Consider the following 20,675-nt stretch of genomic DNA (forward strand, 5'->3'; position numbering starts at 1 on the left):
ACACACACCTTTAAAAAAAAAAAAAAAAGCAACAGAGCCGCATAAAAATCGGACTAATGAGAGAACAGTTTGCTCGCGCGTGGCGTTTGTTTACAAGATAAAAAACACAAAAAACTATTCCTGCACCGTGCCTTCGAAAAGGTAACGGACGTACACCAGACGATTGGTCAGATTGGCCACATCTGTAGGCTCGTCTACTTGCAGAGAGTAAAACTCACTCTTCTTCACGCGACCGATTAATGTAGCCAGGATGTCTTCGGACAAAGCATCGATGCGCGCGACAGTGTTGTTGGACGCGGGATCACATCCAACTTGTTCGCTTCTCTCTCTCCAATCATACATTCCACCATCTCTTTAACATTTTTTTCCCTCTCCACCACCGCCTCTCCTCCCTATTACGCAGTCAGAATACTACCACAACACACCGCCTGTCTCCGGCAGAAATGCGCTCATACACACACGCACCTCCCCAGCAACGAGGCACATCACCCGGTCACAATACCTCCAGAATGTCCCCGGGTGAAATCAGGGACTTGGTTTTATGGTTCCGAGTGGCGGCGCTCACCCGTTGGCGCCGGGACGCGAGGTCTCCAGCAGCCCCCGCCGTGAGGCACCCGATCGTCAGGTCTGTCAGCCCTCGGAACAGGCCGCGGGTCAATAACTCGTGGGTGGCGGGGTAGAGGCGAGGCAGATCACAGAAAAATAATAAAGACTAGAGTACAGCAAAGATATGTTGATGAGAAACGTATTTGTAATACGTCAAACACAAACGTAATCAGGGAGAAAATACGTTTGTGGTCAAACGTAATTGAGAATGCATTTTAGTTTTGGGGGAACGTAATTTTTAGGAGACGGGACTGCACCGCCATTACATTTTTTCTCTCGCGCACCCCCTAGAGGCAGCTCGCGCACCCCCAGGGGTGCGCGCACCCCACTTTGGGAATCCCTGGTCCAAACCAACATCCTCTCTTTATATGCAGTTGATGACAAATACTGAACTGTTTAGTTAATTGACGCGTCTTCATAGTATTAGCAGTAGTAGTTGTAGGATTCCTGTGTATGTATTGACGGCTGAATACTTGAGCCGCTCTGCTCTGTTTTCGAGGACCAGGAGGCTTCAGGCCCGGACCGTCATCCAGCAGTGCAGACAGGCGAAGGTGAAGATCAGACCGGCGCTGGACGGAGCCGACGCTCAGTGGGCCGAGGTGGGTCTGAAGGTTCCTTCTGTTGTTTGTTTTGTCTGGATGGAGTTCCATGGAATCTGCTTCACACATTCATGATCCTCAGAGGATGAATCTTCGTGATCCTCTTGACTTTTCATCTAAAGATCACATTCCAGACAACCTCAACTGTCCTTTTGGTAAATGTCACAGAGCGTGCTCATACGTCAATAATAGTGGAGCTTCAGACATAAAACAAAAACCCTGACTGGAGTCGAATTGGGGATGTTGTGCTTGAACTGGTTCTTGACCACCAGACGGCCTTTTACAAATGTTAAATGTAGAATAATACTAAATGCTAACGTGAGCATTGAACGTTGACATATTATTTCACTTTGGAAACTCACTCATTGAATCATACAGATTGTATTGTTATATTGGCTCATTATTTCACCGTCTCAACTTTAATTAATTGTGTTTTAATTCTTTGGATTGATTTAATTTTATTTATCTATTTGTTTTATTTATTTTTTAGACACACTTTTACTTCATTTAACTATTTGTTAAATATTTTTTGATTTTATTTGTGAAATACATTTCCAGTCAACGACGTGTGTGTCCTTCAGATCCAGGAGGGGATGGTTGTGTACGTGTGTTTCCTCCACGGAGCCACCGAGGACGTCGCTTACGAGATGGGTGAGATGTGTTTTATTAATAATAATAATAATAATAATCTGGTTAATGCTCCTCCTCACATGGGACGTGCAGTGTTTATTTTATCCTGTAAAGATGTTTTTATCTCTGTGTTTATTTGATTCTACATCTGCTACGTTTCAAGAGGCTATCATCCAATAAATTCAAATTATGAACGTCTTTGCAGTCTAAACATGGACCAGACTTTAAATATATACCGTGTGTATATATATTAAACATATAATTTCCTGTGATCTCCTCAACAGCCAACAGTCTGATGACCACCAAACTTTTCCGAAAGGACTCTGGTCACTCGGTGTGCGTCCTCGACCTCCCGGGGAGCGTTTTATTTATCCCCCAGGACTCCCTGCTCGGCGAGCCGGTGCCCAGGAGGAGGAGGGTGCAGCACAGGGGCGGCTGTGAGCTGTGGCGGGGCGCCCAGCTCTTCTCCAGCCTGGTGGCCGCCTGCAGGGAGTTCATGTCCGGCTCGGCGAAGTGCAAGAAGGCGGGCGCGGTGGTGGAGCAGGGTGTCTACGGACAGAGGCAGGAGATGGTGCTGAGCTGTGAAGAGCCGCTGACGCTCCTGCTGGAGTTCTGAGGAACGACCTGCTGGATTATTCGACTTCTACGAGTCCTTGTCGAGTCATTGTATTACCGTTTTCTCTCTGCAGAGACATCTACATTTCAGTTAATAAACGGGAAACTTTTTGGACATGAAAAGTTCCAAGAACTAAACTCAGGAAGTGAAAAACAACAAGACACTTCAGTACTTCTTGTTTTCTGAGCGAAGCGGTGCTTTGTTTTTGAGCCTGCGACCTTTTCTTTTTTTTTACACCTTTATTAACTTTATTTATTCCCTGGTTCCTCTGAACCAAACTTAGGTTCAGAGTTCTTCAACACGCGTCCTGATCCCCGTTGTGGAAACACACCAGTAGTACTTTTACTGGTTTCTTTGTCTCATCTTCATCATCGCATACGGTATTCTTCTTTCTAAAGAAGCTCAAAGCCTTTGAGAAGAAAACTGCAGCTGAAAACCCAGAAACAGATTTTTTTTTCTCAATATGATGATAACGTGACAGCGTGCACGTTTACATCAACGCTGAACTCACGTCTTTAACTCACGTGAAAGGAAAGGTCTGGTGTGTTTAGTGTCCTCAGACTGTAATAGTTTATCTTTTGTTCATGTTTATTCTGTATAGATGAGAGAATATTAAATAAATATTTCTTGTAAAAAAGAAAAGTAGGCGATATGTTTCATTCTTTGAGTTGTTGAAAACATTCGTTTTGTTAAATCAGTTGAACTCACATGTTGAAAAACACTGGAGGGACGTTTTCCAAACTTAATCCTTAATTCTGACCAAAACTGACATTTTAATTATAAAACTATTTGAATAATAATGAGCTTGTATCTCAAAGTAAAGAGAAACTTCCTCAAGATAATAAAGACTTAAAAATGTCTCATTCATGTCGTGTTCGTAGACTGAAATCATACCAATGTTTCAGACTGACTCAATCTCACTTTAAACGTACTTAAAAGTATTTCAGTGTGGAATTTAGAACAGACATTTGACACACTTGATGAAGTGGAGAAAGTTGTTTTGGTAATGTTAACTAATATTTTAGGGCGGTCTGAAACCTTATCTCTTTTATGAATAATGTATTTAACTTTTAAAGAGTCAGAGACAAAGAAAAATAAATACCAAATGAAATGATGAATTGTTCTCTTTTAATTGAAAATCAGTGTTTGTAAACGACTGTTTTTACACAATTTCATTTTCCTTCAGCATACAGTCATCCAACGTCACCGTCTCACCTTCAGGCCTTTAACTAAATAATAACTGAATCATAAAAAAGAATCAACTGAACAATCACTCGTCCAGCTGCTGCACTAAACCTCTCTAAAGCGGCTGCTGATCTCTTTCTTGTGTTTGTAACGAGTCAGACTGTAACATACATCACAGTCATGAGAAAGAGAGTAAAAAACAAAGCAAAAAGAATAAAAAGCTCAATTCGGCTCCATTTACTGAGAAACTAACCATGTGACAAAACGTCTCTCAGCTACTTAAGTGGAGTGAAATAGATAAAATAAACGCAGAACTCAGACAACCAAAGTGTCTGAAAACAACATTTTTCATTCATTAACCATAAATTTGTGGTCTGTGAATGTAAAGGATCTGGAATATGATCCATGATGTTAAAGTCTGAAGACAAATGTTTCTCTTGATACCGGCTCTGTCGTCTTCTTCGTCTTCTTCTTCAGGGGGAATAACAATCGACTCCCCTCCACGTCAGTCGCCCTCCCACACACAGTCGCACTCTCGCAGCGGGTTCCTCTGGCGCATCGTGGTGATGACGGTGATCCGGTTCTCCGACAGCTCTCTGAGCTGGTTGATGAGCTCCTGGACGCAGGGGCTGGGCCAGGGGTGCCCGTTGAGGTAGTCCCTCAGGATGAAGGAGCGCTCCACCAGCAGCTCCAGCTGCACCAGGTGACGCAGCCGGTGGAGGCTCAGCAGGTCCTTCTCCGGCTCTCTGCGGAAAAACCTGAGAAAGAGGACGTCAGACGTCTTATAATAACTTTATTTATACAGCACCTTTATGGCAGACGAAGCAAAGCAAAACCAAAAAATAATAATAATTTCAAAAGCAACGACATCACATAAAAGCCAGTCTTTAAAAATGGGTTTTAAGAAGTGATTTAAAAGCCTCATCTCCTCAGGTCACCTTTAGTTTTGATCCTCCTCCTGAGGATCTGAGGCTGCGAGCGGCATCATAAGGGGTCAACATGTCTTCTTTGTATTTGTGCTCTAAACGTGATCAGTAAAATCTTACAATCAATTCTGAACCGAACAGGGAGCCAGTGCAGAGAAGCCAGGAAGTGATGCCGTCTGTTGTGAACTAGTTGGAGGTGAGAGAGTGACTTCAGGTTGACGCGAGAGAGGAAAGGGAGTTACAGTAGTCGGGTCTCGAGAGGATTGGTTTGAAGGAAGCAGCACTGGAAGACTTCGTGGTTTGAAGCTTAAATCGGAGCCATTAAACAGCAGGAAACTAAAGCTATGTGGTCTGAGGAGAGGAGAGCTTCCTCTCTGGTTTGCACTGTGGTACCATCTAAATAGTTTTGTTTCTAAACAAGGTAAAGTGATTCCAGTTTTAAGCATATTTTGGTGATTATCGGAATTATATTTTGAATTATTTTGACGTGACTGGTTGTAGTGGTTCCGGTCTAAGAACCTGAACGTGGTTCTGGTCTAAGAACCTGAGCTGGTTTCCCGTCTGGCTCACCGTATCCTGAGCGTCCTGAGCTGAGGGAACAGCATGGGGATCCGTCTGCAGAGGCTGCCGCTGGAGCGGTTCTGCTCGATGTCCAGGTGCTCCAGCGCCGGGACCTTCGGTGCGATGGAGTCCATGTCCTTCAGGGTTATGGCCACGCGCAGCGTCAGCCTGCTCACACTGGACGGGATGGTGGTCGTGTAGACGGCGAGAGAGTTGCCGCCTGAGATGACAAAGCACAAATGATATAAATGTTTAAATAAATAACAAACGCAACGTCTGCAGGAGCAAAGGAGGAGCTTTGAGACTCACCGATGATGGTGAGGGTCTCCAGCTGTTGGAGCGGACTCAGCCAGGACGTGAGGCGGCACTCGATGCCCTCTCTGATGTACCTGTAGCGGACCGTCAGCGACCTCAGCGAGGTCAGGCTCCTCAGCGCGTTCCGGGGCAGGATGGTTTCTGGGTAATCAACCAGCTCCAGGCTGGTCAGCGCCGGGCCGCCGTACCGGGCCGCTCCTACAGGAGGAAGAGGAGGGTTTGTGTCGTAAATGGACAAAATATGCAGCAACAAAGAGGCACCACAGCAGGTAAAGAGGCACCAGGTGATCAGGTGATCGGGTTACCGGCTCACCTGGATGCTCCGGGTCCGGTGGACTGAGGTAGTCGTCGGGCAGTGGCTCCGGCGGCTCCCCCCTCATGCCCCAGGACAGGTGCTTGAGCTTCTTCAGGCTCAGCAGCAGGTTGTGGAAGACGCTGCAGGGCACCGGCCTCACGGTGTCCAGCCCGTAGCCCTCCCCCTGCTGGTGGAACAGCAGGTACCGCAGGTTGACCAGCTGCGACACGGCGTTGATGAAGTCCACCGTGCACGGCAGCCGCACGTTGCACGCGCTCAGGTGAGTGAGCCGCTCGTGCAGCTGCGCGGTCAAGCTCCACCCGAGTATCGGCTCGTCCCAGGTGGCGTTGCGCACACCGAGGTCCTTTAAGTCCGGGAACCGGGACAGGTTGTCCAGGTATTTCTGCTTGTAGGTCCGACCTCCGTCCACGAACACCACGGCGGTGAGCGACGGCAGGAACGTGACGAGCCGCCGCCACTCTTTGCGCCGCAGGTGTCGCACCGCCACGCGGGTGAGCCTGCGGTAGTTCAGGGTGTCCCAGAAGCCGTAGGTGTAGCGGCGAAGGTCGGACAGCACCACCGTGTAGTCCCTCCACAGGGCCGGGTGGTCCACCAGCCTCTTCAGGTGCCTGGTGCACAAGCGGACCGTGTGCTTCTCCTCCGTGCTCAGGTAGCTGAACACGTAGACCCAAACTTCGGGTGGAAGCTGAGGCAGCCCCTCCATCGCTTCTTACGAGGCCGCTTCAAGTGAGCGGAAAGCGGGTACAATAACAGCTCCGCGTTGAGACCATGGATGGATGTTTCTGTGATAAGTCCGAGATTAAGACCGGAAGCTGCTGAAAAACTTCCGCTAAGTGTGATTTAAAATGTAAACAACCTGTTTATTTATCGTTGAAACGGATATTAGAGCTGCAATCGCTGGCTTACAATGCGCCCGTTCAGAAACCGTCGCTTTGTGATGACGTCGATTGTTATTCAAAAACGTAAAATGTAAAAAAATGAAAGTTTCCTTTTATTTAGAAAGTATGAAAAATATGTGATGGATACTGTATCAATAAAAGAAAATATCTTTTAAAATATAATACTGTATCTGTGTATAATGTACTCGGGAAAAATTCAAACTGAATATTGTGTAATTGTGTCTTCTAATCTATTTTCTATTGTAATTGTAAAGATTTTATTTAATAAGTTAATTTGATGACGTAATTTAATTTTGTAATACATTAATTCAATGGGAAATAAATAATCTTCATTGTATTTATTTTAAATTTCATATATTTTTTACATATTATTGTAAAAATATTCTCCAGAACAATCGAGTGAAGAACCAAAGCTTGCATTAATAGAAATGGGATGTTAATAATTGTATTTAATGTTTTTGTGGCCTGATCACAGCATCAAACATATGTAAATGATTAAGATGTTAAAACAAACTGTTAGTGAACAGAACAATATGTGCATACAATCACAGCTGATGAAATATATTTAATCTCATTTGTTGATGCAACCTAATACATATGAATGAAAATAAATCAACAAAGAAAGCCCAGCGATTTAAAGATAAAGAAAAGGTCATGAGGAAAGTAGAAGCATTTACATCACCGTGACGTTTACAAACAAAACCATTCTCATCGCTCTATTTTCTATAATGAACCCACTTTTCCTGAACCTGCTGCATCTGCTTCTATACAGCAGTTTGACTTCCTACATTTCCCAGAATGCCGTTTAACTCTGCAGGAAGCATCAACGTCATGAAAATGGAATTTAACCAATCAGCTGTAACACGAAGGTAAAGATCATGAAGATCGAGTCATCCTCCCTCCAACCAACAAACACATTTTACTTTTTCTTGTTGGTACATAAATAATTTCTTCCTGTAGGATTCTTCAACTTCGGTGTAAAATCTTGGTTCCTTTGAGAAGCTTTCGCTCTTTAATTCTGAGGGACTTCAAGCTAAACCCCGTTGAGATGTTTATCTTCCAGAAAAAGACACACAAACCATCTCGTCTGTTTTAAAATGCATCTCATAACTCTCTCCTAAATCTTCTCCTCTACCAGGAAAATCTGACTTCTTTAACGCTGGTTTGTTAGTTTCTGCAGCCATGAGACTTTGAGTTTCTTTTCTTATCTCCCTCAATGTAATGACCCCGACACACCAGAGAACCAGCACAGACAAGAGGCCGACTGATGAAACACGGCATAAAATAAAGTACGTAACGCAGAGAGCACAGCAGACTGCCAACGTGCAGCATGCCTGCGTCAGAGGAAATAACCTGATAATCAGGCTCAGTTACTACGGTACTCTTAAATTCAAATTATTGTCTCTGCATCAACCCATACCCACCGACAAACATCAAAAACACATTGGCCTGTGCAGACACACAGTGAAGTTTAACCAGAACTACACACAAAGTGTCAGTTTCAGACTTTATCCAGTCCTTGAAGAAAGAGTTTGATATTTTTGGAAGTAGATTTATTCCCTTTCTTGCCGAGAGTCTGATAAGAAGATTGCTCTCAGTGTCCGCACCTTCTTGGGATTGACGCCCATAAAATGGAAAGAAGAAATACTGTTTCAACACTTCAGTTTTCAAACAAACATAAGGTGGTCATCATTTAGAGATTCAGAGTTGTTGGTACATGTGAACAGAGCCAGGCTAGCTGTTTCCCCCTGTTTACAGTCTTTATGCTAAGCTAACTGGCTGTAGAGAGCTCTGGAGGCCGAGGGCTTCAAGGAACCGAGCCACAAACCTAAATATTCCCTGCTCAATATCTGACACTTTGTTGCATATCAACACCAGTCATCAGTCTACTAAAAAACTAAAGTACGCCCCAAAATACTAAAACAAACAGGACAAGAAGTAGAACTAGATTTGGCCAGAGATGCTCGCTAACAGCTCGACAGTCGAGCATCTGCTAAATGAAGAATGTAGTGCGAGAATGAAAGCGGAGGATGTTTTATTAAAGAGTGTCATGAAGACACTACGAGGTTTCCAACATACCCACAGAGACCAGGAGGAAAACAATAATATTGTGTGAAGCCCTGTTAGTTCAAACATTCGTAGAGCATTTCTATATACAAGCATATGGACTTCAGCTTTACAAAGCTCGTGAATGTGAACATCAGATTCTTAACTCTCCATCTGCAGCACAGCGTCAACCGGACTCCTCTGGATCCGAGTAGGAGCCACTGCTTTGCCTGAAAATAATATTTTTTTGAGTTCGATGAGTCTAAAAGCTTCATCAGAGGCCCACAAACACTCAGTCACTTCAGTAGTCATTCGTCTTCGTTCCAAGGCAGAAAACGGTGTTTGTTTGAGTTCCTGCCCTCATCTTTTGTCCGTTGAACAAACACTTCCTTTTCGTTTCTCTTCTACTGTGACGGCGAGAACGTCAGGACCATCCACCCGATCACGAAGTAGAAGAGGAACACCGGGTACACCACCAGCGCCTTGCGGTTGGCCAGCTGGCTGTCGGCGAGGAAGGCCGTGGAGGCGAAGGTGGACCAGCCGAAGGAGGCCGTCACCACCACCACCCGCACGGCGAAGCTGACCGTCCCCGAGCCGGCGACCAGGACGATCCGGCACACGGCCATGGCCGCCGTCAGAGGCATGATGCAGTACCCCAACACACACAGGCTCTGGAAGAAGGAGATGGTGCCGCCCAGCAGCTTGGAGTTGAGGGTGATGATGATGGAGCCGAACCAGACGATGACAAAGACCTGCACGAAGAACATTTTTTTTATTTCAACATGAAAGTGGATTCAGAGAGATTTAATGCATTATATAAGAAACATATGCAATAAGTTAGAGAATCAATTCATTGTTTGTTATTTAAGAACAAACATTCTTCAGGTCGTGCTTCTTAACTAAGGTTTTTCTTCATCTTATGCAATAATAAATGGAAAACCTTTGGACTTTGGGCTGTTGGTCAAACAACAAGTTGAAGATGTTATCTTAGACTTTAGAAACTGTTTTAAGTAAGAAGTAGCCAATAACAATGACTACCTCTGAGATGTACGTTAGTAGAGTATAAGTATAATAGTAGCATAACATACTCAAGTAAAGTACTTAGTTGCTTTCCACCACTGATAAATCATATGTTTTACTCTGTTACTTTGATTGCTTACCTGTATCGTAATGCAGCTGTAGCGAACGAATGGCCCCTTACGGAATTAATAAAGTATCTATCTATGAATCTGTCTAATAAATAATACCATTAAAGTCTAATAAATACCTCAGCGAACTGCGGTCCTCCCTGGTCGTCGCTGTCGGCCGCTCCACCCTGCAGCAGCAGCGCCAGCGTCACGCAGAGCAGCAGCGGGCCCCACAGGTCCCAGTCCCGCAGCAGAGCGCTGCTCCTCTTCGGGTACAGCACGTGGATGAACTTCTTACCCACCGCACGCAGGTCCCGCAGGATGGTCTCCCGCACGGGCTCGTCCAGCGTGGATAACTCGTCGTCGTTCCGCCGCCTGGTGGAAGGGCCAACGGGCACGGAGATGTCTCCCTCCACCAGGATGTCCTCCGAGATGGAGACGTCCGACAGTCCGGCGAACGGTCTGCTGGCCTCATCCGCTGCAGCCGCCATTTTGCTCTGGAGTTTGTCGGTAGTCTCTCAACGAAGGGAGGTAAAGATTAAAGAAATACAAACACAATATACAGCGACAAATGTTCCTCTCAAACTAGTCGACTCAGTTCCAGTTAATCCAGTTTCTCTAGCTGGTCGGTGACAGTCTGCAGCTCCACGTCAGCTGAGGGTTGTTTACTTCCGCCGGACGTGAGTCACGCATATCCGGCTTGTGCATACTCAGAATCAGCTTTATGGGATTCTGAAAACAAAACGAGGATTGTTTTATCAGTCACACCAATACAAGGCAAGGCGAGTTTATTTGTATAGCACATTTCAACAACAAGGTAATTCAAAGTGCTTCACATGAAACCATTAAAAGCATCAAAACATAAGGCAAAAGAAAAGGAGATTTAAAAACAATTAAGAACATTCATTAAAACATTCAAAACATTTACAAGTAAAATACAATTTAATTAATTTAAAAATACAATAAAATACAATTTTACAAGTAAAATACATTATTAAAAACTTGAACAACGTGTATGACTGTGAGTGTGCGTGTGTATATGATAAAAGAATACCGTACATGTATAAAATGGTTTTACTTCCCGACGGTCACTGAAGGCATCACGAAGGCATCATGAACGCATCACGAGGGCAGGCGAAGACGTCGGGTACTGATGACGCACTAAACCGTCGACGGTCGTTTTTAAATCGTGTGTCTTGTTTACATCATGGATGTGTCCGTTCGTTTATTCGTTTTTAGTACTTTTTAATTCGTTTTAACGGTCGCCGGTTGAAGCACGTGGGATGGACTTCTGTAGGAAGCACGTGAAGTCGGACTGCGTGGAGCTGCTGAGCCGCTTCCAGGGATCCGAGTCCGTCCGCTTCCAGGTTTTCTCCAAAATATGGAGAGAAATGGAGTTCTCACAGATTTTCTAGTAGGTTTACCAATAATATATATCACCTTATGTTCTAATATAAGCAGTGGTGCATTTCATTGTTTAAGTACTGTACTTGAGCACAATTTCGTGGTATTTGTACTTTACTTGTGTATTTCCATTTTCTGGTAGCTTCTACTTCTGCTCTACTGCAACTCAGGAAACTTTATTGATCACTTGGTGATATTCACAAGCTTCCGATATATATATATATATATATGTGTATATGTATATATGTATATGTGTACATATATATATATATATATATATATATATATGTACATATATAACGTTACATACATACAGCAAAAAAATGGCAGAAATACTCAGTTTTAACTAAAAGTCCTAAATTCAAGTAAGTACAAACGTATTAGCATCTTAAAATACTTAAAGTAAAAGTACTCATTATGCAGAATGGCCCGTTTCAGGATCATATCTGTATTATATTTTGGATTATAATTATTGAGGCATTAATGTGTTATAACTAACGTTGCAGCTTCTACATATTTTCATCAGTAATGACAGAGTGTGATTTGATTGGACATTTTCCTCATTCAACACAGTGTGTCACATGTTGTTGTTTTGCAGCGGCACTGTGAACCACAGAGAGCAGCGAGAGTTCTGCCGTCTGATCCTGGACACCGCCTACATCTTCTTCTTGCCTCCGTACAGCTTCCAGATCAGAGTGGGAGGACTGTACCTGCTGCACAGCTTGTATGAATGTCAGATCACCTCGCCCCGAGAGCAGGTCAGGAACACAGCACACGGTCTCTCCAGAGGGTCGGCCATACATTCATTTGAATCACATGTGACGTGACGCTCTTGTTGTGTTTCTGGCTGCAGATCCGGCTGGCGCTGAAGGACTGGGAGGACGTGATGAAGCTTGAGAAGGACGCCGTCAATGCTCAGCACCACGACGCCGTTTACATCCTCCGACAGCTGATGTTGCACAAAGCTTTCAGCTTCACTGCCATGCCCACGATGGTGAGCAGCCTTCCGGACATCAACACACACGTTCACATTGGATATTCATTTTAAACCCTCAATATCATTGAATGGAGAAATGTTGCCTTTTAAACAAGTAGAGTTATGACCCAGAGTGGGATCCTCCAGCCCATTACATTTGTGTATTCAGGATGAATAGCAGACATGTCTGATTGATATGTCCACAGTTATTCTAAGAAATTATTTTACGCGCAAAAAATCTGAAAGACAAAAGTTTCGACAGTTGAGTCATTATTTTATTAGACTATTATTTCATATCACAGCCTTCCTCTGAACATTGTTTACCCTCTAAAATCATACTCTGGAAATCAAAATAACTGATTCAGAAAACCTTTAAATAAAATCTCGTTCATTATGAGGAACAGTTCGCAAAGTATTTTTAAAAACACGTGTACATTGCATCGATAAATTACAGCACCGTCATCATCATCATCCTCCGTGCCGTGCAAAGACTCGTCATTTAGCTTGCAAATTCACTTCTTCTCCTCTTTGTGCTTCTCCTTTCTTTCTTTCTTTCTTCCTCCTCTTCCTCTCCTGCCAGCTTGCCTTCAATAAGAAGAGGAACGTGGAGAACTTGGCGCTGTGTGAGGAGTTCATGGAGCGACCGTCTCGTCCACAGGAGCTCATCAACATCGAGCTGCTGGAGGTGAGCAGAGAGCTCGACTCAAACACAAAGTACATTATTAAAAGTATTAAGTTAAGCGTGTTGTGTTTGCAGGAATTGTCCAACATCGATGAGCTCTACGGGAAGCTGAAGACTTCTGTCTCTTCGGAGTCGGAGCCGGCGGATTCTTCCATCAACCTGATCCGTAAAGACCTGGTCCCACAGCTACGCAGCACTGTGGTGGATTTCTACAAGTGGCAGCAAAGGAAGGTAAGACTTCTCTTCAGGTGTTTGTTAAAATGACACTCACCGTTTGGAAACTACAAGAGATGATGTGGTTATTTTAATGCTTTTAAATTGTTTTACGATTATTACATTATGTACTTTTTTCTACTCTTGATGTGACGTTTTGTCTCGTCAGAGTGGTCCTGGTGAAGGTGAAGACAGCGGTGAGGGGGTGTCATCTCAGCAGGAGGTGAGTTACACTTCATTCAAGTCCTTCAGCTGTAATAATAACTTTGTCCAGAGGGTGGCGCTGTTGACTGACTGGCCGTTTTGTGTTCTCAGTGCTCCAAAAGAGCTCAGCTCCTCGCCTCCATCAAGTCAAAGGCATACGGAGAGGCAACAGAGGTCTGTGTTTCCATGTTAGAGTTTCTTTAAATATGTAAGATTTCTTGAAAATATGTTTTATGCTAAACGTCTTCAAGATGCAAACATATGAAATGTACGTATCCGTGCGTCTCTCAGGCCTCCAAGTCACGGCGCCATCGTCAGGTGGAGGTGGATTTCACGAGTAACGTGGCCGGACCCTCCCACTCGTCACGTTACTCCAGAACAAATAAACCGTCACTCAAAGCCAGAACCTATGAGAACCTTCACATCTCAGGTAAATCCCTCCTGCAACCTCCTCTTCATCTCTCAAAGTTAAGAGAAGAAGAGATGAAATAAAAGGAAATAAGAATAGTTTACACCCATCTGAAAGCAAATCAGACAAAGAGGTTGAGTTCTGTTTTTTGCTTTTTTGTTTGAAATGTTGTGAGTGAAGTATGATTTTATTAAAATATTCCTGTATTATTAAATATTCCTCACGTACTGCAACTCTCTTCTCGTCAGGTGACTCGTGGAAAGAAGCCGGGGAGATGACTCAGATCAAGTGTCTCACCACAGTGGACGTTGCTCCTAAAGGTACACAACCTAAAAACTTTTACTTTTACACTTACTACAGTTGTTTGAGCACTGTTTTCTGGTCCACAGCGGTCTCTTAACGTGCTAATATGCCACGTTTGCATGGACCTTGAATGTCTGTCCCAAATGTCATGTCCATATATCTATTTCTTTGGCAATTGAACATTTACCAGGATGAATCTTTCTCAGCTCATATGACTTTTTCTCTGAATGCCAACTCAGCATCCACCATATTTTACTGTAAATATCTTATTTTGTAATGTTCAAACGTTGATATTTATTTCCTGTCATGACTCTTTTCTTTTTTTAGTCCATTCAAGAAAACAAAACCCGGTAAAAAGATTCAAGTGGTGATGAAGACCGTTCAGAAGTCAACCTGCATCTTGATACAGCGACGGTTTAATGTTTTAAAGTGTTGAAATAGATGATTGTCATTAATCTTAAATGTTCTGTATCATGGAAAACGTGAATCTTGTTTTTTACATTTTAAAGTCTTTTACATTGTTTTTTTAATGAGCAGTCTTTATGTGACTTTAACTTAAGAAAGAATATTGTTCTAACTTCTTGTTCTTATTGAATGCAGCATTTTGTAAAATGTAAACACCAACAAGTTTTCTTTTTGCAATTTTACAGCCATCACTTGTTGAAAATGTACCCTGAACTTGTCTCTTAGTCGGATACCTTTTAACCTATTACAGTGAAGAAAGCTGTCGGTTGTGTCTACTAACTTATGCACAAAGTTTAGTAGTGTGTTTAACTATAACATTTTCCAAAGTTCATCTCTCTGTTCAGCTTCTTCTGTGAAAAAAAGTTCAAACTGGATTTCTGTTCTGCAGCTTTCATGAAGTTTAAATCATTTTATATAAAAGCTATTGTTTTAAAAAAGAAAATCTATTTCTGTCACATCTCCTTGTGTGACATTTGATTCAGACTAAATTATTTGTGTATATTTCATATTGAAAAGCTAAAGGTGTGTGGATGTCCCTGATTTTGCTTTTTAGTTTGGTAAGTGTGATACAACTGTTCATTTTACAACACGACTTTATATTGTGACAGAAAAACAGACATAGACCTCAGATAAGACCTAAAAACAGCGTCCAGCATTTTTAACAATTCCCTTGAAATTAATTGTTAATTATCATGTATTCATTTGTTATTTCATGCATTTAAATATGTCATTTAAAAGTACCGTAACTATGATAAATCGTTATTTCCACTAGAGTCAAAAGCTCTCATAAGCTAAGCGGCCTAGCTAGTTTACAAGCTAAACTTAAGCCTAGGTTAGCCTAGCTGATTTGTTAATCTCTTTTAACAAACCAGTCCCTATGACTGTATTTAGAAAACATTACTACTTATTTAGGAAAGATGACAAAGCGTTAGTTAATTAAAATGTACATCTCTTATTGATTTTTTTTGACATTTATTGTTTCATGTAACTAAATGTAGCTTAATTAGCTAAAGCTAGCCGTGGAAACCAGCTAACGTTAGTTTGCAGCATTTAGCTTTTGTTTTTAGCTGTTTTCTTTTCCACCATACGTTACATTTGGATTTGATGTTTTTCAAATGAGTCAGCTTTGGTCTTAACTCATTTGTAAATAGATATATAGCGTTATTTCGTGTTTTTATTTTTTTTGTCATTGCAGGGCAGCACTGATGGATGCACAGCTCAAATGGACCATGGGCTAAATGTGTGAAAGGTAAATGTTCTCCTATTCTTTCCGAAATTGGATGAATTTAAGCAAATTATTTCGTGACTTTAGGACAGAACTCTAATGTTACAGGGGGGGGGGGGATAGTAATGACAAGGTTTAAATTACCAAATGCGTAGAAACCCCGTTGAGTGTGGATGTTTCCGACAGCACCTGAAGGCGTCACGGTTCACCGCTGTGTGGCTGCAGATCTTTGCGGGTCTGGAGGATGAAGAGCGTGCGGGATGCTGCTGCCTCGGTTCCGCTGGTAGTCTGACGGGGAAACAGCCGCAGCCATGGCCTCGGACAGTAAGTACGGCCGTCTTCCTCACCCTGCGGGCGCCTCTAGTGTTGGTTTAATGTGTCAATGCCGGAGGATGCATGGATGCTGTTTTTTTCAGCCTCTATCCTCTTGTTTCTTTTTGTCTGGCTGACTGATCGCGGCAGGTTGCGTAGGCCAATTCACTATCTTTTCACCAAATACTGTCGTTTTCCCTGCGTTTTATCCACATTATTGTTCGGGCCTTTATCAGCCTCTAAACAAAGACATACTTGTAATATTGCTGCAGTATTTGTTCCTGTGTGGTGTTGTACTCACTGGAGAGTTGATGGCTTCATCATGGCCAATTCACGGAAGCCGTATTTTTCTACCTCATTTTAAATTATAAAATATTCCAGGTTTGGATTGTTTATGTAAATCATCAGAGTGGTTATGACGACACAGTATGATTTTAATGTGTTGTCGTAGTGTGCTGTTTTATAACGCAGGCCTACAGAGAGCCTGTGGTACCTTTACTGCGTGTTTTGTTGTTATTATTAATTCTGCTGTGATGTTATACTTCACATAATCTAATAATTGTAGTGTAAATAGATGCATGTATCATTTTGAGATGCTTTTACTTGACTCAAGTATTTCCATCGAATTTATTCTTCGACTGCATTTCAGATTTAAAAAAAATACTTTGTGACAAATGCAGATAGTGGGTGGTTACTTTACAGATTGAGATTTTACATAAAGTATGTTGCATCGTTGTTGATTAAACTACCAAATGAATACAAAGTAATTATCTTCACCTCGAGCTGCAGCCGCAACATTAAGCTGCTGCTTACAGTTAATATAAAAATAATAATTAAAAATGTGAATTAAATAGTAATCTCAGCAGAAATGTCATTTTTACATTTGATAAAAAATGAAAGAACTTTAAAATGCCTTTCAGATCTTTAAGTCTTTAATTTAAACTCCAGTCCAGTGATTTCAATCAATTTGTCCTCATACATTGTACCATCTGGATATTCAATGAACCTTTACAGATTTATTTAGAGCTGCAACTAACAATTATTTATTTATCGAATCATTTCCTTTTTTTTGTTCAGGATAGTGATTTTTTTTAAATACTTATTTTGGTTGTATAATATTTTAAAAAATGAAGATATTCTATTCACAATGTTGTAAAATGACAAAAGCAAGCAAATCGTCAAATGTAAGAACACATAATCAGCATTTATTTACTTGATGTATGACTTACATGATTGATTCATAGATATTTTCTGTTACAACTAATAGATCGACTTCTTCTTTCAGCTCTAATGTTTCCGTTCTACTCGTCCTTTCATGCATGTGTTATTACACATTATTAAATAGTGTGACAATCTACCTGAAACCAAGACTGAAGATATAGCTGCAATGTTCATAACATCCCATAATAGACCATTTCACAGTTAAACATTCCAAATGTGTCGGCGGGGAACGTGCTAAATGCAGAATGAGTTAATCGTTTATTCATGAAACGTTTTTAGAGACTCTGATCTCATAACCGTCTACTAACCAGGACAGTTTTCTGGATCAGTATTCGTACAGAGGAGGGTAACGTGTTGCGAGGTCAGAGGTGTACATTCACGTGTCGAAGTTCACCAAAGTAGAATTTGACGCCACATATTTGCTCTCATTATCCGTGAGAATCCAGTGATCACTTGATGATGAATATTAGTCCCAAAAGTGAACACCAGGTTTCCCACAAAATGTCATACACAGTTTGATGTGACTTATATAACAGGTGAACATAACCTCCCTCTCTACATGTGTGATGAGTGTTGTCGGGATTCAAAGTGGCATCGAAGCGCTCCATTAAACAGTAGGAAGCAGTCGGCCATGTGCGTCATGCCGGTTCTGGTTATTGTGGCCTACTTACAGACTGCTTCCATGTCTAATTCATGGCTCTCTGATCGAGCAGCTCTCAGTCGGGACTCGTGGGTTATATTTATTGCTGCTGACAGGAAATTGAATCCGTGTTTGTTCCCGTTTGTTTGAGCACTGGGGATGTTGATGGGAAACCGGACTCATATCGGTCAGTTCCAGACACTTTCTCTTTGCTCTGCAGGCACAGAGAGATTTCTCAGAGGGGAAGATGTTACATTTGGTTGAGTTAAACTTACAGTGGGTGAAGTTAATCATGTCACAACTGTCCACTAGGGGGCGATATAACTCCACAACAAGCTGGCAAACACTAAAACCTTTACAGCCACTTTAAAATGTACTGTGAGGAACTTTTACCTGGTCCTGAACCAGTCTCAGTGTAGTCCTGATCCTCTATATGAACCAGTCTCAGTGTAGTCCTGATCCTCTATATGAACCAGTCTCAGTGTAGTCCTGATCCTCTATATGAACCAGTCTCAGTGTAGTCCTGATCCTCTATATGAACCAGTCTCAGTGTAGTCCTGATCCTCTATCGGACCTCCATCAGTAAAGAGACCATCAGAGAGAAGATGGTCTGTTTCTATAGAGTTATTCTTGATGCTCGTCATCGGAGCCACCGGGTCGGATTCTGGTGAAACCAGATGAACTCATGCAGGTTCACCAGAAACTCCTTCAGCTCAGACTCCAGCAGAGACCGGTCCACCGACAGACCCAGATCCCCTCCAGCAGAGACCGGTCCACCGTGGACAGACCCAGATCCTCCAGCAGAGACCGGTCCACCATGGACAGACCCAGATCCGGAGCTCCGGAGGGAGGAGCAGAGTTCAGCTCCCGGCAGCAGCAGCAGCAGCGTCTCCTCCTCCTCCTCCTCCTCCTCCTCCTCCTCCTCCTCCTCCTCCTCCTCCTCCTCCTCCTCCTCCTCCTCCTCCAGGAGCAGAGCTTCTCTTCTCTGGGAGCCGACACCACGCTGCTGGAGACCCAGGACGTATTGCTGGACCCGCTGGAGAGAAGGGAGGCGCGGGAGAACCAGACCCAGGACTGAGAGGGGCAGACTGTCAGACCCTGCTGCAGTAACATGAGAGGTTTTCTAAAGGGAGTCTGGTGCTCAGAGACACTACCACTTTAGTCCACAGGGACCAGGTTTGCCTGAGGAGGCTTTAATAATCAGCCCGCTGGTCTTTGTTGTCGTGTTCTGCAGCGCTTCCTCTCGCTTGTTGTGTCTTGGTGGTGTTCAGGAAGACGGGTCCGCCTCGCCCTCTGGGAGGCAGGAAAGCGGCGCTGATTGACGGTTCATACGGGACGCGGGTCAGATTTCACAGAGAGGACGACGAGGACAGAGAGGTGAAGTTTCTCCTCTTGTTTTTGGGGAGAAGACAGAAAGGAAGGAGGAGGTGAAGACATGTCCAGTGAAGAAGGAACTAAAGAGAATCATGGAGAGAGTGAGTTTTGATTTGACCGTCTTATTCCTGAAAAACTAGATGATGATGATGGTTGAGCCAAGTTTCTCATCTCGTGATTGTTTCCCCTGCTGTCTTTCTATTTTATTCTACTTTCTGTTGTTGATGGACGGAGAGTCGATGCAGAGACGCTGACGCTTGTTCCAATATGTTGCATCGTATTTAATGAATGAGATCCTTTACTTGAGTAAAAGCACCACTGTAATGTAGAAAGTATTCAAACTGTGAATGTTCTGCTGTCAGATTATTATCACTGATGCATTCATGTCAAAGCAGGATTATACGATTATCTTGTTGAGCTGGAGCTCATTTTGATAATTGTCTCCATTAATCAATCGATTGTTTTGTGAAAATAGTGTCAGAATTAATCAGAGCCCAAAATAATTGGTGTTTTTTTGTTCAGAAATCATAATCTGTAAAGCTGTCAGATAAATGTAGAGAAGTAAAAACTACAATATTTCTGAAATGTAGTGGAGTAGAAACAAATAGATGAGCTTACAAAGTGCATTGTTAAGTTTAAATGAATGGTTCCCTGTTGACCTGTGACCTCTGGCAAATAACAACAACAACAAGGGCCCTCGTCATGTCAGTGCTCGTTTTAGATCAGATTAGAGAGATTTATTTATTTTTACAAATACTGATAAAACAAGAATAACCAACAATTATTGATATTATTTGTCTGTAAAGGAGAAGAACACGATGGTCCTACTCATTTATATAACTTAAATAATGAATGTAATGTTTGTCTCATGAACACACAAATAATCATCTTATTCTCGAAAAAAAAGTCACGACATCTTTTAATCCTGAAAGTCTTTCGTTGATAAGTTTAAAGTCAAAACATGCTGTTTGAAAAAACTAAATCTAAATCTGTCTTGCTCGTCCCAAAATGTTGTTGTTATAACCTTTATTAAGTTCAGTCTATTTTGTGAGAGAGATCAGCAGAAGAAGAAGAGCGTTCAGGTTTTATGAAATATACTCTTTCATATTTAGATCCATAACAATATTGCTTTAGTTTAGACGTGCGATGGACCAAGAGGATCACGTTTACCTTCGATTGGACGTTAAAACCTAAAGGTGAAATACATAAATAAGTGTTGCTGTTGTAGCGGCGACATGCAGCCTGTAACCAGCAGGTGGCGCCTCAGCATCAGTGTTGTAAAGCTTAGTTTTCTGGCTCTGATGATCAATATTTGTGGCAGATTTTAAACAGAATAATGGACGTTTAGGAGAACTACTAAATACTGTAGGAGTCATGAAATTATTCCTCAAACTGACAACGAAAATTGTAATAAAGCAGGA

General features: G+C 42.5%; 4 protein-coding genes across 4 annotated transcripts in view; 2 read left to right on the plus strand and 2 right to left on the minus strand.

Moving 5' to 3' along the window:
- Positions 1-2,964, plus strand: part of LOC306789902 (uncharacterized protein) — a 7,547-nt gene extending 4,583 nt beyond the window's left edge. Inside the window, exons 11-13 of the mRNA XM_079285985.1 lie at positions 1,112-1,205; positions 1,787-1,856; positions 2,120-2,964. Coding sequence (XP_079142111.1) covers positions 1,112-1,205; positions 1,787-1,856; positions 2,120-2,451 — 496 coding nt within the window. The 3' untranslated portion in view covers positions 2,452-2,964. The remainder of the gene's footprint in view (positions 1-1,111; positions 1,206-1,786; positions 1,857-2,119) is intronic.
- Positions 2,965-3,637: 673 nt separating this feature from the next.
- On the minus strand, positions 3,638-6,673 carry LOC306789965 (uncharacterized protein). Its single transcript, XM_079286072.1, has 4 exons — positions 5,752-6,673; positions 5,433-5,636; positions 5,133-5,343; positions 3,638-4,394 (listed from the first exon to the last, which is right to left on the minus strand). Exons 1-4 carry the CDS (start codon positions 6,455-6,457, stop codon positions 4,142-4,144), a joined length of 1,374 nt encoding a protein of 457 aa, XP_079142198.1. The 5' UTR covers positions 6,458-6,673; the 3' UTR covers positions 3,638-4,141.
- A 1,998-nt stretch (positions 6,674-8,671) lies between these two features.
- On the minus strand, positions 8,672-10,495 carry yipf6 (Yip1 domain family, member 6). Its single transcript, XM_079286705.1, has 2 exons — positions 9,967-10,495; positions 8,672-9,451 (listed from the first exon to the last, which is right to left on the minus strand). The coding sequence occupies exons 1-2, from the start codon at positions 10,315-10,317 to the stop codon at positions 9,104-9,106; spliced, it is 699 nt and encodes a 232-aa protein (XP_079142831.1). The 5' UTR covers positions 10,318-10,495; the 3' UTR covers positions 8,672-9,103.
- A 512-nt stretch (positions 10,496-11,007) lies between these two features.
- Positions 11,008-14,908, plus strand: snapc1b (small nuclear RNA activating complex, polypeptide 1b). The gene is made up of 10 exons (XM_079286439.1): positions 11,008-11,240; positions 11,829-11,988; positions 12,084-12,224; positions 12,787-12,891; positions 12,964-13,119; positions 13,271-13,324; positions 13,417-13,479; positions 13,597-13,735; positions 13,963-14,034; positions 14,345-14,908. Exons 1-10 carry the CDS (start codon positions 11,110-11,112, stop codon positions 14,386-14,388), a joined length of 1,065 nt encoding a protein of 354 aa, XP_079142565.1. The 5' UTR covers positions 11,008-11,109; the 3' UTR covers positions 14,389-14,908.
- The last annotated feature ends 5,767 nt before the right edge of the window (positions 14,909-20,675 follow it).

Source organism: Melanostigma gelatinosum, assembly GCF_949748355.1.
Source record: "Melanostigma gelatinosum genome assembly, chromosome: 16".
Classification (NCBI taxonomy): Eukaryota; Metazoa; Chordata; class Actinopteri; order Perciformes; family Zoarcidae; genus Melanostigma; species Melanostigma gelatinosum.

What these genes read in the sequence shown, in the direction of transcription:
- LOC306789965 (XM_079286072.1), bottom strand. Translation starts at nt 6,457, where the DNA reads ATGGAGGGGCTGCCTCAGCTTCCACCCGAAGTTTGGGTCTACGTGTTC. An exon ending in ACCGGACCCGGAGCATCCAG is followed by an intron (nt 5,637 to 5,751) that starts GTGAGCCGGTAA and finishes TTCCTCCTGTAG; the next exon opens with GAGCGGCCCGGTACGGCGGC. An exon ending in CTCAGGACGCTCAGGATACG is followed by an intron (nt 4,395 to 5,132) that starts GTGAGCCAGACG and finishes CCTCTTTCTCAG; the next exon opens with GTTTTTCCGCAGAGAGCCGG.
- yipf6 (XM_079286705.1), bottom strand. Translation starts at nt 10,317, where the DNA reads ATGGCGGCTGCAGCGGATGAGGCCAGCAGACCGTTCGCCGGACTGTCG. An exon ending in GAGGACCGCAGTTCGCTGAG is followed by an intron (nt 9,452 to 9,966) that starts GTATTTATTAGA and finishes TTCTTCGTGCAG; the next exon opens with GTCTTTGTCATCGTCTGGTT.
- snapc1b (XM_079286439.1), top strand. Translation starts at nt 11,110, where the DNA reads ATGGACTTCTGTAGGAAGCACGTGAAGTCGGACTGCGTGGAGCTGCTG. An exon ending in TCACCTCGCCCCGAGAGCAG is followed by an intron (nt 11,989 to 12,083) that starts GTCAGGAACACA and finishes TTCTGGCTGCAG; the next exon opens with ATCCGGCTGGCGCTGAAGGA. An exon ending in ACAAGTGGCAGCAAAGGAAG is followed by an intron (nt 13,120 to 13,270) that starts GTAAGACTTCTC and finishes TTGTCTCGTCAG; the next exon opens with AGTGGTCCTGGTGAAGGTGA.